The sequence below is a fragment of the Pelophylax lessonae genome (genome assembly GCF_965119305.1).
Source record: "Pelophylax lessonae genome assembly, chromosome: 2".
In the NCBI taxonomy this organism is placed as follows: domain Eukaryota; kingdom Metazoa; phylum Chordata; class Amphibia; order Anura; family Ranidae; genus Pelophylax; species Pelophylax lessonae.
Window position 1 is genome coordinate 470,799,690 of NC_138769.1, and position 16,556 is coordinate 470,816,245.

A 16,556-nucleotide genomic window follows, 5' to 3' on the forward strand; every position below is an offset into this window, starting at 1 on the left:
GGAGCTCAGCCACAGTGATCTTTGGGTTCTTCTTTACCTCTCTCACCAAGGCTCTTCTCCCCCGATAGCTCAGTTTGGCCGGACGGCAAGCTCTAGGAAGGGTTCTGGTCGTCCCAAACGTCTTCCATTTGAGGATTATGGAGGCCACTGTGCTCTTAGGAACCTTAAGTGCAGCAGAAATCTTTTTGTAACCTTGGCCAGATCTGTGCCTTGCCACAATTCTGTCTCTGAGCTCTTCAGGCAGTTCCTTTGACCTCATGATTCTCATTTGCTCTGACATGCATTGTGATCTGGAAGGTCTTATATAGACAGGTGTGTGGCTTTCCTAATCAAGTCCAATCAGTATAATCAAACACAGCTGGACTCAAATGAAGATGTAGAACCATCTCAAGGATGATCAGAAGAAATGGAAAGCACCTGAGTTAAATATATGAGTGTCACAGCAAAGGGTCTGAATACTTAGGACCATGTGATATTTCAGTTTTTCTTTTTTAATAAATCTGCAACAATGTCAACAATTCTGTGTTTTTCTGTCAGTATGGGGTGCTATGTGTACATTCATGAGGAAGAAGAATGAACCTAAATGATTTTAGCAAATGGCTGCAATATAACAAAGAGTGAAAAATTTAAGGGGGTCTGAATACTTGTACCCACTGTATATATATATATATATATATATATATATATATATATATATATTGCTCAAAAAAATGAAAACAGACTTCAATCCTCAATGGGAAAAATCTCATGCTGGATATCTATACTGGTATGGACTTGGTATGTGTTAGGATAATATGGACTGGGTAATGTTTTAGGATCTATACTGGTATGGACTGGGGAATGTGTTAGGATCTATACTGGTATGGACTGGGTAATGTGTTAGGATCTATACTGGTATGGACTGGGTAATGTGTTAGTATCTATACTGGTATGGACTGGGTGAAGGAAAGGATGCTACATTGTTTTATGTAAATGAAAATTATCACCCTACAGAGGGCTGAATTCAAAGACAGGTGAATAAAGTGTGAAATGTGCTCAGGTGTGACCATAGAAAAAATGGAATATGTAAATCTAAATAAAGTATTAGGTGTAAATAAGTACGATAAAACCTAATTATACCAGATAGTATAATCATACTTATTTACACCTTGCACTTTATTTATATTTCCATATTACATTTTTTCTATGGTCACACCTGAGCACATTTCACACTTTAGAATTGCAGGGAATTGTGATGAGAATTTTAAACTTTAGGCAGAAGTAGTGCAGCTGAATGGGAGAATTATTCCAACTCTGATACTTTGGCTTTAAGTTTTCAATTTCCTGTAATTCTCTCTTTATGAAGTAGACCCTATAATCTGATAAGTAGGCTGAGATTAATTATGTGGAGTGGGCGGAGCTTTGGGGAAGTGGGTGTGGTAAGTAATTGATAGCTGTGCTGCAAAGTGTCCCTGGAAATTTTTTTCAAATGTTGACAACTATGATAAAGGTATACAGATAATTCGGTCAAATGAGGAACATCAAACCAATCCCTTTGGGGATTGGTTTGATGTTCCTCATTTGACCGAATTATCTGTATACCTTTATGCCTTGTGTCTTATATGGCCTCACATATCCAGTTTTGTACATGTTAGACCAATATGAATATCATCACTTGTACTGTTTATTTTGTTTTTAATATGTACCATTAATAAATATTTCATGCTTTTAACGTAATTCTTACCTTATTGATCTATTTGGTACCCATAAAGTCCCATCAGCCCTCCCACTATCTTTTCTGACCCTTTGGTCTTTTCTACTTTTTCACCCTCTCTTCTGTTTCCCTCGTCTTATCCTTTAAATTTTCTCCTCCTCCCCTTTTCCTTTCTCCCTTTTTTTCTCTCTCTTTTTTATTTCTATTTTTACTTTCATCCTTTGCTTCTGCTTTCTTTCATATTCCGCTCTATTTCTTCCTTCATACCCGAGCACCTGCCTTTGCATCTTAGGCTTTAGCTGTGGGTTAACTTTGGGATACTCTCATAGTATACATTATAGGGATGTGGTACCCCTTTATCCATTTTTTGAAACAAACATACTATTTACTTTCAGTATACTGTATGTGTACACACGCTGGGGTTGCCGTTTCATCTCTTTAATCCAGGACACATATGAATTACACAGGTGCTGAGGCTGATATAATGCACCGAGTGAGTTTAATTACCACACTATCAGCCACGGAACCTGAGGTGGCAACCCCAACACACTCTTATCTCCTATAGGCGGGAATGTACACATTGCCATGTGACAGTATACTGTATACATTGCCATGCTGGGTGTGTCCCCGCCCCGGCAGTGAGCCAATAGGAGGCGGGCATAGCTTAACCCCACCCCTAGCCCTGGTGTGTGTATGTGTGCGTGTGCGCGGGTGCTTGCAGTCATGTCAGTGTGCTCAGAGGCCGGTTTCTCCAGTGAGGAGGTATTGAACCTGCGTTTCCCTCTTCACCGAGCCTGCCGGGATGGAGACCTTCACTGCCTCCGCTCCCTCCTGCAAGGGCCGCCCGGGAACACCGCTCAGCAGCTCGGCAAGGAAGACTCGTGTTACGGCTGGACGCCCATACATTGGGCAGCACACTTCGGGAAGGTGACTGAACGGGAAAGGCGGGCAGCGGGTGTGGGCACTCGGGCTTCTGGCACATCAATGAAGAGATGGAAAGAGGGCGGAGCTGGCGCCATTTTATTCGGCTGCTACACGATAGTGGAGAGGGCGGGGCGAACGGCTCGAGGATCGGAGACAAAGACAGGAGGTCCAGAAGTAGGGTGGGAGTGGTATGCTAATGACTGGGGAGGGGCGAGAGAGACGAGCACATAGCGGAGATAGGGAGGGGCTTTTCAATCCAGTGGGCTGGATGTTCAGGCATTGGAAAATGGAGAGGGGGAGGGACGTGGCAAGCACTAGGGGAGAGGGTGGGGTTTTCGTGGGAGGGCCTCCTAATCAGAGGGTGGGGTTTCAGGCGGTGAGGCAGGAGATTAGGGTGGAGCATGGTAAGCACAAGGGGAGAGGGTGGGGTTTTCAGGGTAGATTAGGAGGGACATGCTAATAAGAGGGTGGGGTTTCAGGCGGTGAAGCAGGAGATTAGGGTGGAGCATGGTAAGCACAAGGGGAGAGGGTGAGGTTTTCAGGGGAGATTAGGAGGGACATGCTAATAAGAGGGTGGGGTTTCAGGCGGTGGGGCAGGAGATTAGGGTGGAGCATGGTAAGCACAAGGGGAGAGGGTGGGGTTTTCAGAGGAGATTGGGAGGGGCATGCTTATTAGAGGGTGAGGTGTAAAGAAGCAACGGCTGGGAATGGGAAGAGGCATGCAGATAGTTCATATGAAGTCCCTGTAGTTCGGTCAGCGCTATATTTATAATCTAGTGACTGCGCAGAATAACTCTCCTTTACTAACGCTGAGTAATGGGCATAGTCATGGCTAGCTGGAAGTGTAGACGCTTTATTATAGGGTTGTCTATGTCCCTAGGATCTCTGAAAGCTTTGCTTCTCACCACAATTTCCATAAGATCGTTCTATGTTTGTGTTGATGTGGGGTTTTACTCTGATCTGTGATAGGTAGCATGACAAATGTAAGACAATTTTGCATTTTCTTTTTTTTTTAATCAGATATTTTGCATTCTTTTACAGCCAGACTGCAATTATCACACAAATATGTGGATCTTACACACTTCAATAAATGATCAATGTTTTTTTCAAATTAATCAATAGTTCGCAACCCATTCTATCAATCGTCCACACTTCTGGGGAAGTGGATTTAGATAAGCTATGATTGCAAGTTAGTGGCTGCTTCCTCGTTTCCACTATGTAATCTTATCTAAATGATAACAAAAGTATCTCAGTTCTGCCAATCTGTTCCACATGATCAATCATTTTCTGCCCTGGCTGAATGACTGTGTGATTGAATCTGATCTAAATTTGGAAGGTTATTCTTGTGGATTTCATTGTTTTTAAAGTGGTTGTAAACCTCAGACGTGAAATCTGAACAAAGCATAACCCTCTTCAGCAGTTTTCTCCAAACTGCAGCCCTTTGCTTGCCTCTATCCAGCCCTTGGGACGCTATTCCTCCCACTAACGCCGTGTAATAGGGGAGCTATTCCTCCCACTGACCCCATTAATAGGGGAGCTATTCCTCCCACTGACCCCATTAATAGGGGAGCTATTCCTCCCACTGACCCCGTGTAATAGGGGAGCTATTCCTCCCACTGACCCCGTGTAATAGGGGAGCTATTCCTCCCACTGACCCCGTGTAATAGGGGAGCTATTCCTCCCACTGACCCCGTGTAATAGGGGAGCTATTCCTCCCACTGACCCCGTGTAATAGGGGAGCTATTCCTCCCACTGACGCCGTGTCATAGGGGAGCTATTCCTCCCACTGACGCCGTGTCATAGGGGAGCTATTCCTCCCACTGACGCCGTGTCATAGGGGAGCTATTCCTCCCACTGACGCCGTGTCATAGGGGAGCTATTCCTCCCACTGACGCCGTGTCATAGGGGAGCTATTCCTCCCACTGACGCCGTGTCATAGGGGAGCTATTCCTCCCACTGACGCCGTGTCATAGGGGAGCTATTCCTCCCACTGACGCCGTGTCATAGGGGTAGCTATTCCTCCCACTGACGCCGTGTCATAGGGGTAGCTATTCCTCCCACTGACGCCGTGTCATAGGGGTAGCTATTCCTCCCACTGACGCCGTGTCATAGGGGTAGCTATTCCTCCCACTGGCGCCGTGTCATAGGGGTAGCTATTCCTCCCACTGGCGCCGTGTCATAGGGGTAGCTATTCCTCCCACTGGCGCCGTGTCATAGGGGTAGCTATTCCTCCCACTGGCGCCGTGTCATAGGGGTAGCTATTCCTCCCACTGGCGCCGTGTCATAGGGGTAGCTATTCCTCCCACTGGCGCCGTGTCATAGGGGTAGCTATTCCTCCCACTGGCGCCGTGTCATAGGGGGAGCTATTCCTCCCACTGGCGCCGTGTCATAGGGGGAGCTATTCCTCCCACTGGCGCCGTGTCATAGGGGGAGCTATTCCTCCCACTGGCGCCGTGTCATCCCACTGACGCCGTGTCATAGGGGAGCTATTCCTCCTATTGATGCCAACCACGTAGAACTATGCCTCCTTCAAAAACCAACAATGTGACCCTATACCTCCTGTTAAAACCAATGATGGGGCAATGTTTACTCCCACTGATGCTGGGACATTTTCGATTCACATTTGCTATAGTCCGGCACCCTAAAGCCTAATGGACCGTAAACTGGCAATTGTTTAAAGGTTTGGAGACCCCTGCTCTATAGAAATGTTTTTCAACTTTTTTTTTTTTTTATTAGTACAGGCACCCTTAAATATTTTTCACTTCTACAGGCACCCTATTCTAAAATGTTATAGTTTTACATAATGCATCAACATCCACACACATAGAACAACCAAGATTAGATGGTTTTATGCTTCCCAAGCTAAAACACGTTTGCACGCTGGTACTGACTAGTATTCCAATGTTTCTCTTCTTCCTCCGTTTTTCTCTCCCTCACTCAGCTAATGTGACCCGATTGCTGACAGAGAGGGGCAAACAAGGATGCTGTGCTGTGTATGATGTGCAGTCTGGAGGAAAGAAGGGAAAGGAGAGACGTGATTTGAAACCTTTAAATACATCAAGGGGGTGAATAAGGTTCAGTAGGGTAGGATTTTCAATATGAAGCACTGTATACGAGCTGTGGCAAAAATCAAGCCCGATCAATTTCGGCAGATAGTACTGTTGTGAAACGCAAACCCATTAAAAGTGTCACTAAAGGGAAACCTCTTCCTTTTTTGTTTCCATTTTTGGATAGAATAAGGGAGGTTTATAATCCCGGTTCGTGTTTTTTTTTTTTTTTTCTGTAATCTGTATCCTATTGGGGAGATTTCCCTTCACTTCCTGTCCCTTTGCCAAGACAGAAAGTGATGGGTGTCCCCTTTGGAAGAATTCACCTCTTACTGTTCTAGTGTCAACTTAAAATTTTTGTGTTTTTTCTTAAGGTTTCACTTTTTTTGATCATGATACACAAGACAAATAGAGGTAGCGAATTTCCCTAATGCCCCATACACACGTGCAGATTATCTGCAGACTTTTGTCTGCAGACTTAACTTTTCTATGTAGTGCAAGGGCCTGCCGGATTGCATACAAATTGAAAGTGTTTAGGTTTGACCTCATATTATATGGTTTTGGTAAGTCTGCAGACAAAAGTCTTCAGATAATCTGCACGCGTGTACGGGGCATAAGGCATCGCCCCACCTTGCTCAGTGGGGAATCTGTTGGCTGGTCCATGTTCATTCCTGTTTATGCAGAGCGTTTACAGCCTGCTCTCATTTATAGGCAGTCAGATATAAACGGACCGCCTGTATGTTTACTCCTAACTTCAATCAGCTTCAATCTGCCAGACTGATGGGGAACGGATCTGCAGACAGGAGTGGATGTTGGTGGGTATAAATTGACACATGTCTGTTGACTCCTGCTGTTCCATCGAGGAGACGATCTGCCTGAAAAACTGACAGGTGGACCCGATTGGTCCGCCCGTGTGAAAGGGCCCTAAAGCTGGATACACACTATACAACTTTTGTTGGTAGATTTACCTTCAACTATGTAGTATAAGGGCCTGCCTGATGGCATACAAATTAAGTGTTTAGGTTTGACCTCATATTGTATGGTTTTGGTAAATCGAAAGCAAAAAATCTAAAGACAATTGTATAGTGTGTATCCAGCTTTAACCACTTTACCACTAGAGCATTTTGCTGTCTTACGTCTGGGCCACTTTTTGCGATTCGGCGCTGTGCGACTTTAACTGACAATTGTGCGGTCGTGCGACGCCATACCCAAACGAAATTTACGTCCTTTTTTTTTCCCCACAAACAGAGCTTTCTTTTGGTGGTATTTGATCACCTGTGCGATTTTTACTTTTTGCGCTATAAACAAAAAAGAGCGTAAATTTTGAAAAAACAACAATATTTTTCACATTTTTTTTATATGAAATTCCTCCCAAAAAAGATGTAAAAATCAAAATTTTTTTAAAATTTTTGGCCAATTTGTTTTCTGCTACCTATGTTTGGTAAAAAAAATTCACAATAAGCGTATTTTGATTGGTTTGCGCAAAAGTTATCGCGTTTACTAACAAAGGGAAAGATTTCTGTCATTTTTGGTGTTTTTTTTTTTTTTTTTTAACGCGCAATGGCGGCGATCTGCGATTTTTTTTTTTTTTTTTTTTTTTTTTTTTTTTTTTTTTTTTTTTTTTTTTGCGGGACTGCGACATTGCGGCGGACAGATCGGACCCTTGACTGACATTTTTGACACTTTTGGGGGTACCAGTGACATTACTGCAGTAATCAGTGCTATAAATATGCACTGTTACTGTAAAAATGACACTGGCAGGGAAGGGGTTAATTTTATTGGAGAGGGAGGGGTTAATGTATGCCTGGTGCTTACTGACGTGTGGGGGGGGAGGTGACTGTGTGAGCCAGGGACAGATTGGAGTGTTCAGCTATGCTGAACACTCCGATCTGTCACTCCCTGTCACTTGTGAGATCCGCCCGCTTGTGTTTACACAGGCGGGCGGATCTCCACACTAGATCCCCGACGATTGGGGCAGAGCCGCGGCGATCGCCGCTGCTCCTCCCCTGGCCCGACTCCCGCTGTGACTGAATACAGCGGGAGCGAGCCTCCGGCGGCGCGCAGCGCCGCCCACAAGGGGGAGTGTCTTGACGACGTAGGTCTACATCGTCAGACGATAACGAGCCACTTTGCCGCAGTAGTACTACGGTACTCAGTGGCAAAGTGGTTAAGCTGGATACACACTATAAAACTTTCTTTCGATTTTTTTTTTTTTTTTTTCCTTTTAGAAGAACCCATGTTAAAAAAAAAAAAAATGAAATGCATTTCTGCAAAAAGCATGAAAAAACACATTAGTGTGAATCCAGCCTACTGGGCAATAAAGCCTGACTGGTTCCAATTTCTCTTCACTCAATCCAAAACAACAAAAAAGTTTTTGTCTTTAGTGAGACTTTAAATTAATGAGGCAGCCATTTGAGGGTTAAAACAGTCTGCGAGGAGGTGAAATATAGCCCCCCTACCCCATCTACCTGTCAACTATCTTCTGAAAAGCCATCCACCATGGATCAATTTTCAGAGGTGCCGCATGTCTGAACAAGCCCTTAAAGCGGAGTTCAACCCGAAAATGAAAGTTCGTTCCTTCTTCTTGGTCCGGGTCACCTGAAAAACAAATGGATAATCGCAATTTTTTTTTTTTTTTTTACTTACCTTGTTTAGAAGAAAATATACTTACCTTACTTCCTCTTCCTCACCTTGGCGGCCATGGCGATTCGTCACTTCCTGGCTTGCAATTATTCCTGTTAGCTGAACGTCATCGCTCCCAGGAATCAATGCGCCTGCACCGGCCCCGACGTCAGTTCCGGTACAAGCGCCGTCATACCTTGCTAAACAGCTTCTGGGTATGCCCATAAGCTGTGCAGGGATGACGCTGCAGACCCGGAAGTGACAGCGGGGCGGGCGTAGTGCATCGTGGGACCGAAGAGGACGCAGAAGAGGATCGCGCTGGCTTCAAGCTGCTCACACCTGATATGGCAGCGCTGGAGAAGACATTTTCAAGGTAAGTATTTCTTCTTGCAGGTAAGTGCAACCCGGGACAGTTCAGAGGCTATCCATTGATTGTGGAATGCACTAGCCCTGACTGTCCCGGGGGTATTTTTTTGTTTTTTAGGTGGAACTCTGCTTTAACCTCCCTGGCGGTCTGATTATGTCCGACTTTTTGTTCTAAAAGCGGTACATTGTTTTACATGGAAATATGTTGTTTTATATTTTAGGCCTGTGATTCTTAGTCCCGGTTCACACTAGAGCGACCCGTGAGGCGACCTGTTCGCTTCACAGGTCGCCGCAGGTCGCCTCCCATAGGGAAGCTGCGGACCCGTTCTAATAGGAGCGACACAAGTCGCTCCGACCTAGAAAAAGGGTCCGGAGCTTCTTTGGGGCGACCAGGAGGCGACCGCCATAGACTTCAATGTTATGAAGTCCGTGGCGGCCGCTCCAAGGTCGCGGCGCGCTGCCCGCACTGCGACCTCGGAGGTCGCGGTGCGAAGTAGCATCGCCCCTATGTGAACGGGGCCTTAGGAATAACTCACTGAAATCTGTCCAAACAAGAGTCTAGTAGACCGCCCGGGTATGATAAAGTTTGAAACGCAAAACCATAAATTATAATCTAATAAATTTCATCAGATTTTTTATTGTTTTCGAAGTGGAGATATTTCATTATGAGGGAAAATCTGTACTCTGACATGACCGTGCCAAAGAATAGAGTGGAAAGTAATGTATTGGTTTTCCAATACCACCACTCCCTGAAGAATTATTAGGCCCAGAAATTTCCAAATGTCATCTTTGGTCACTGGTTCCCACTTTCTGCATCTTGCAAACTTCCGATGCGTAGCGCATTGTTGCTCTTTGTACCGGTTTGTCTTGGTAACTATTTTTCATAACCTCATCGGTCAGGAATAATTGTAGGTATGCCCAGGGGTTGTCAACTTTCATACCAGCTGCTTCAGTAAATGAGCATTTTGGGGGTGCTGCCTGATCCGTATCGCAGTCAATAGAGCACCAAGTTCGCACATCGCTGAGCTTAGTCGCAGAATCGTCGCTGTTGTCACTTTCAGTACCTGATGACGAATTTTCCCACAAATTGCTATCGCTCACTTCTTCAAATATTTCCGATTCATCCTCTGTTTTCCAGTTTGCCCAAGAGCGTTTTTGAGCTAAAAGAACACTTTTTGGAAGCCATGGACGTTATCAATTTTCCAGGGACAAAGTACCGCAAAAAGTACAGGCGGGGCACTGGAAAAGCCTCTAGGTGAAATGGCTTGATACAAAATTGTAATCCTAACAGATCATGCCATTTTTTTTTTTTTTTTAAATCGCCTGCTGGTTCTACCCCCTGCGATGCAGCGCTCGCAGGGAAGGAAACCGAAAAAAGGTGCCGGCATCGGCCGAACACAGCGAGAGAGCAGCAGGAGGACGACGGGGGATCGCAGGGAAGGTCAGTATCATTCCCGAGTGTGGCTGGGGGTTACCCCTTTTGGCACTGAATATTAACCCCTAGCCACACTTGGGAATACCGCTAGGAAGGTTAATGGTTTTAAAATATTGACAGTTCTAGTTAGTGTGAGGAGGGGGGTCACTTAGGTGTGCGTTTGTCAGAAGAGCAATGTGTACAGCAAGCATATGCTATGCTTTTATGAAGCTTTGAAGCTGAACTCCAGGCAGATAGACACATTAATACTGCTGTGTAATATACACTGGATAAAATAAGTATTGAACACGTCAGCATTTTTCTAGGTAAATTCTATTTCTAAAGGTGCTATTTACATAATATTTTTACCACATGTTGGTAACAACCCATGCAATCCATACATACAAAGAAACCTACACAAATCAGTTCAGAAATTAGAGGAGTTCCAGCTGTGGTAAAAAATTAAAAGTCAGCAGCTACAAATCGACAAATGATGGCAGAGTGGTATGGCTCTTGTTTTGTGACGACGTCAAAAGGTTTTGTGTTGTGTTTTCCTGCCTATTTTGACAGAATTGTCTCCAAAGAGTTGGGACGACCAAAAGTGACCAAAGTGTCCTATTTATTAGGCGTTACCCCTATGAGGAGTCCCTTATTAAGAAGTGGATTGTTCGACTGGTGGTGGACCCTCTGGTTTACGGATTGAACAAGGCGACCATAATTCCGGTTGAAGAGTACCCGGCCTTTAAGGATCCGGCTGACAGGAAGGCGCAGGCTGTGGCCCGCAATATGTACACTCTGGCTGGTTTGGCATTGAGGCCGGTATTCACCATTGCCCTGACGAGTGGGCTAAGCTTTTACGCCGTGACCTGGAGAGAGAAAAGCTCCCCCCGCCTTTGCTGAGCTGGCAGACCAGCTGGTCCAGGGGCTGAGTTTATGCCTCTTTGGATGCGGCTCCCCTAGTTACACTGCTCTGTTTCGGCAGTGATTCTTCAGTGTCTTTTGGCTCAAATGCTGGTCTGTAGACCAGACTTCTAAAAAGACCTTGACTGATCTCCCCTTTCAAGGGGATCACCTGTTTGGAGCTACCCTGGATGATATCATTAAAGGTCTCACAGGGGGGAGAAGAGTACCTTTCTTCCGCAAGCTACTAGGAGCAAGGAACCTCGTCCTAGACGTGGGCCCTCCTCGGCTCATAGGAAGGTTTTTTTTTTTTTTTTGTTTTTTTTTTTTTTTTTTTGTCCCTCAGGGTTGACTGGCAAGGGTGCGGAGCCTTTCAGGGCCTCCTGGAGGATCCAAACAAACCTGGTCTGGCAAGCCGAGAGCGGGCTTCTCCAGACCTGTGGACAAGGCTCCTTCAGCATGAAGGTGCGCCCTCACCTGTATCTGGGTAGGGGGGGGACGTCTTTGCTGGTTTACGGACCTGTGGACTTCCCTGGTACAAGACAAGTGGGTCCACAAAATAATTTGGTCCGGCTACAAGATCGGGTTTCGCTCTTTTCCCCTGGCAAGGTTCTTTCCTTCCAATCTGCACCTGTCCCAGGACCACTTATAGGGTCTGTTTTGGGGTGGTACAAGACCTGTTACTTCAAGGGTTCATTGTCCCGATTCCGACTTTGGAACGTTTTCAGGCTTTTTTCGATCTTCTCCTCAGAAAAGATTCTTCCCTTCCATCCTACGCTTGTCCCCAGATCGTTTAGGGGATTTCTTGGGGCGGTGCAAGACTTGTTACTTCAAGGGGTGATTGTTTCAGTTCTAACATTGGAACGTTTTCAAGGTTTTTACTCAAACAGGTTTACTGTTCCCTGGAAGGAAGGCAAGGTGCATCCAATCCTGAACCTCAAGGCACTTGTCTGCTTTGTGCAGGTTCAGAATGGAGTCCATTCCCATGGTGGTGGCATTCCTGTGCCAGGGGGATTTTCTTGCCTCTATCAACATCAAGGATGCTTACCTTCACATTCCAATATGTGCCGGTCACCAGTGCTTCCTCCACTTTGCCGTGGGGGAGGAGCAATTATCAGTTTGTAGGGTTAACTTTTGGTCTCGCCATTGCTCCTCGGGTCTTCACAAGTGTTAGCACCGGTGCTAGCTTTGTTATGCCAATGGGGGATCTGGGTACAGGGCTACTTGGACGACCTCCCTTCTGTGAGCAGAGTCTCCTAGCCAGAGTGCTTCTTCCTCTGGACAAACTCCAGAAACTGCAAGCTACAATTCATCTCCTGCTGTCCAGAAGATATTCATACCTCCGGACTTGCATGCGGGACCTTCGAGGCAGTTCTGTTTGCATAGTTCCGTACGAGGTCCCTGCAAAGGGAGATTCTGGCCAAATGGGACAAAATTCCGCAGTCTCTGGACAATCGGATGCGGCTGAGTCGGAGAACGAAGGTGTCCCTGAATATGGTGGCTTCGTTCTCCGGCGCTTCGCCTGGGCAAATCCTTCTTCTTGTATTGGACAGTGGTCACCACCCACGCATGCCAACCTGTCCGGCTAGGGAGGCGTCCTCGGCAAACATTCTGCTCAGGGGATCTAGACACTGGAAGAGACCAGTCTACCGATCAATGTCTTGGAACTTCCAGTGATCAGACTGTCTGAACCATTGGACGGATCGTCTTCGGGGATACCCAGTGCGTATTCAATCGACCATGCTACGGTCATGGCTTATGTCAATCACCAAGGGGGGGCACAAGAAGTGTCGTGGTGGCTGTGGAGGTAGACATCATTCCAAGGTGGGCAGAACGATTTGTATACATATACGTGCCTGGCAGACGTATTACCTCAGTCAGCAGGCGTTGGATCAAGGGGAGGGGTCCCTTCATCCAGAGGCATTTTCTTAGGGATGCCCCACCGGAGGCACATCTGACTTATGCCTTCCCTCCTCTCAAGCTTCTGCCAAGACTTCTATGCAGGATCGAGGTAGAAGGGATTCCGGTCATCTTGGTGGCCCCGGACTGGCCTCGCCAGGCTTGGTATGCCGATCTGGTGCGGCTGGTCACCGATGTTCCTTGGAAGCTTCCTCTCAGGGAGGATTTACTGTCCCAAGGACAAATCTTCCATCCTGCTTTACAGTCGCTGGCTTTAATGACTTGGCTGCTGAGCGCCAGGTGCTAATGGATAGAGGTTTACCTGAGTCAGTGTTTCTAATGTTGTTAAAGGCTAGGAAACCTTTTTTCTAGGAAGATCTACCGTCGTATGTGGAAGATGTACATTGCGTGGTGTGAGTCTCTTGGGGTTCAGCCTCGTTCTTGTTCGGTGGCTTGGATTTAGACCTTCCAACGGTGGGTTGAGCAGAAAATGGCCTTGAGTACTATTAAGGGTCAGGTGTCGGCCTTAGTAGTCTTATTTTAACAGCCCTTGGCCACATACTCCCTGGTGCGTACTTTTCTTCAGTGACTTAGGCAATTGACACCTCCCCAGTGCGGTTTCTGTTGCCGCCTTGGGACCTCAATTTAGTGCTCTGTCCTCCAGAGGCCTCTTTGAGAATGTTCGGGAGATTCCCCTGCAAAGCTGTCCCAGAAGATGGCCTTTTTGGTGGCTATCACTTCTGTGTGCAGGGTGTCGAACTGGCGGTGTTATCCTGTCGTTCACCTTGCCTGGTGATTAAGAGATGAGGTGATTCTTTGCCCCTGTCCGTTGTTCCTCCTAAAGGTTGTCTCTGATTTTTCATTTGAATGAAGACATTGTGTTGCCTTCCCTGTGTCTCAGGACTAAACATCCTGAAGGAAATTGCCTTGTATGCCTTGGATGTGGTCCGTGCAATTTAGGGTGTACTTGGCAGCTACGAAGTCTTTCAGGAAGTCAGACTCCCTATTTGTGCTCGCGGATGGACCTCGGAAGGGGTTATCTGCTTCCTCTGTGACCATTTTCAGAGGGATCAGATCAGACGGTTATTCAGGCCTATTTCATCAAGGGTCAGGTTCCTTCTTTCCCTATTTAAGATGCGCTTAGTGCCTCCTTGGCCTTCTGTCATCAGGTGTTAGTGACACAGGTTTGCAAGGCGGCCACCTGGTTATCGGTGCACACTTTCACAAAGTTCTATAAAGTGGATGTGTTGGCATCTGCGGATACTTTTTGGTCGCAAGCTTTTGCAGGCTGACGTTTTTTAAAGGACTTGATCCTCTTTGAGGGTGTATTTTTTTTTTTTTTTTTTTTTTCAGGTGGGCTACAGTTTTGGTTGAGCTCCTCTTGCCTGGTTGGCTACTGTTTAGCCTTGGGGAATTTTTTTCTTTTTTTTTTTTTTTTTTTTGCGGTATCAATCCCTCATGTTTATTAAAATCAAGGAGCTGTGTCCATGAATGAACGAAGGAGAAAATGGGACTTTGACTTACCGTAAAATCCATTTCTCTGATGTTTATTGAAGGACACAAGACCCACCACTCTCTCTGGAGTTGTAATTCTTCTGACACTGCTTGTCACTAAATTGAGTACCTATAGCAGCAGAAAGAGGGAGTATACCCCCCTGGGACTGCCCATAGGGGTAGCCGGATTCTTTTTCTGCCTAGTGTCCTACTCCTGTAGGGGGCATTATAACCCAATGGTTATGAAGCTCAGGAGCGGTGTCCCATTATTTAAAGAGTCCTTTGAATGAATGGTGTGGCTGTGCACGCAGAGTGCTGTTTTTAAAAATGTGACAGAGGGTGCTGGGAAAGGATCCCCTGCCGCTGTTAAGGAGGATGATCAGGGGGGTGAGAATATCATGTGCTGGAGCATGTTACATGTTATACCCTAAATACGGATGTAATGTGATGCAAAACATGAACTTGTTTTTTAGGCAATCATTTTTTTGTCATTCTGACTTTAGGTGCAATACCTTTTTACTTGAATAAAGCAGTAGAATTAGGCTAGGCATGCATGATAAATATTATACAGTGTTGGAGAGAGAGAATCGGCCAACAAAAGTTTTCCCCTATCCACACAAGGGAGGAATCCTCGCTGCGGCATTGTATTCTGACAGTGGGGGCTGCAGGTGCTGATAGGTTTTCCTGTGTGGTCATCTGACGGAAGTCTATCTACCGGTTGACTTCTGTTGAACAGGGAGGGCCACGCACATTCAGCTGATTCTTGCTAAGCCAGCTGAATATTGATCTGCGTACCCCCACCTTTGGAGTCGGGGAATAATTGCATGGTTCACAGGTACAAGACTTCGATAATGTTAATCGTGAAGAAATGGTGCTTATTGCAGGCTGTTTGATGTAAAACAGAGTACACTTGTCGCTGTACCCATTTAGTGAACATTCGGTTTGCGTATGGATTCCTTTATGATGGTACAGATGTTCTGATCATGGAGCTTTGAAAACCAGGTTTCTAACTGAATTAATACTGTCCTTTATTTTCACAGTTGGAGTGTCTGGTCCAGCTGGTTGGGGCAGGTTGCTCTGTAAATGCCAGCACAACTCGGTTTGCTCAAACGCCAGCGCACATTGCTGCTTTTGGAGGGCATCCTCACTGCCTAATGTGGCTTATTCAAGCAGGTGCTAATGTAAATAAACAGGTAAGACCATGTGTGGTATATAGAAATAGAGAGTTCACAAATATATTGGAAGTATATATTGGATATTCACCCCTTCAAATTTGAATGTTTGTATGGATGGCAACTGTCCTCAGTTGAATATGATTTTTGGCATTATGTGATCCCTTCCAACTGTTTTTATGATCATAGCCAGCCTAAGAAGCATACATTAAAGTGATTAATTGTAAAGGTTTTGTTGTTTTTTTTTTTTCCTCCTGATAAAAAAACCTATTATATTTGACCTGCTCAATGCAAGGGAAGCGCAGAGCAGCTTGGATCCTCCTCTACATCTAGGGTCCCCCTGTTGGCATTCATGGCTCCTCTATATGCCACCAGAAGAAGCCGCTTCCTCTTGTGGCACAGACAGTGTGTCTCTGCCCCATCCCCCGCTCCTTTGTCACAGCCAATGGCTCCCGCTGCCTCAGCAAAGCGTGTGTGTTTGGTGGGGGTGGAGGGTGCTGCTACAGGTGGGAACAGTACTAGATCACGTGAGGACTTTGGTAAGTGTCAAGCCTGGTACACACTTTTTTTTTTTTTTTTTTTTTTTTTATTACGTTCATATAGCAAGCTTTGTATGAGAAATGTGTCCTGCCTATAACTGGATTACAATCTGCCGTTTTTTTGTTTCCAAGTTTGCCCAAACGCTTATTTATGTTAATCTTTAGACAGGCCATCTGTTTTCTGATAAAATTTATTTTCTCTTACGTCCTCCGACAGTCGCCGCCTCTCCATATTCGTCACTATGGGGTTATTGACCTTTGCTCCGTAGGAGTAGCTAGGCAACAGAATATGTCAATATTAAAGCTTTTAGCATATCCCACCCCCAGGGGGTGGTCCCCTCAGTCAATACCCTCCTGCTTCCTGTATCCATACCTCAGTTTCATTGTCTAGCTATCAGGAGTAGCAGGCTGTTTCTGTGCTGGGGCTTTTTGTCTCAGCCTTTATCTTCTTTTTGATTTTATTTGAGTGTTTCTCTCTCTTAGCTG

General features: G+C 45.7%; 1 protein-coding gene across 1 annotated transcript in view; it reads left to right on the forward strand.

Annotated features, from left to right (window-relative positions):
- The first annotated feature begins 2,361 nt into the window (after positions 1–2,361).
- Positions 2,362–16,556, forward strand: part of ANKRD10 (ankyrin repeat domain 10) — a 61,023-nt gene continuing 46,828 nt past the window's right edge. Inside the window, exons 1-2 of the mRNA XM_082244773.1 lie at positions 2,362–2,620; positions 15,400–15,552. Coding sequence (XP_082100899.1) covers positions 2,387–2,620; positions 15,400–15,552 — 387 coding nt within the window. The 5' untranslated portion in view covers positions 2,362–2,386. The remainder of the gene's footprint in view (positions 2,621–15,399; positions 15,553–16,556) is intronic.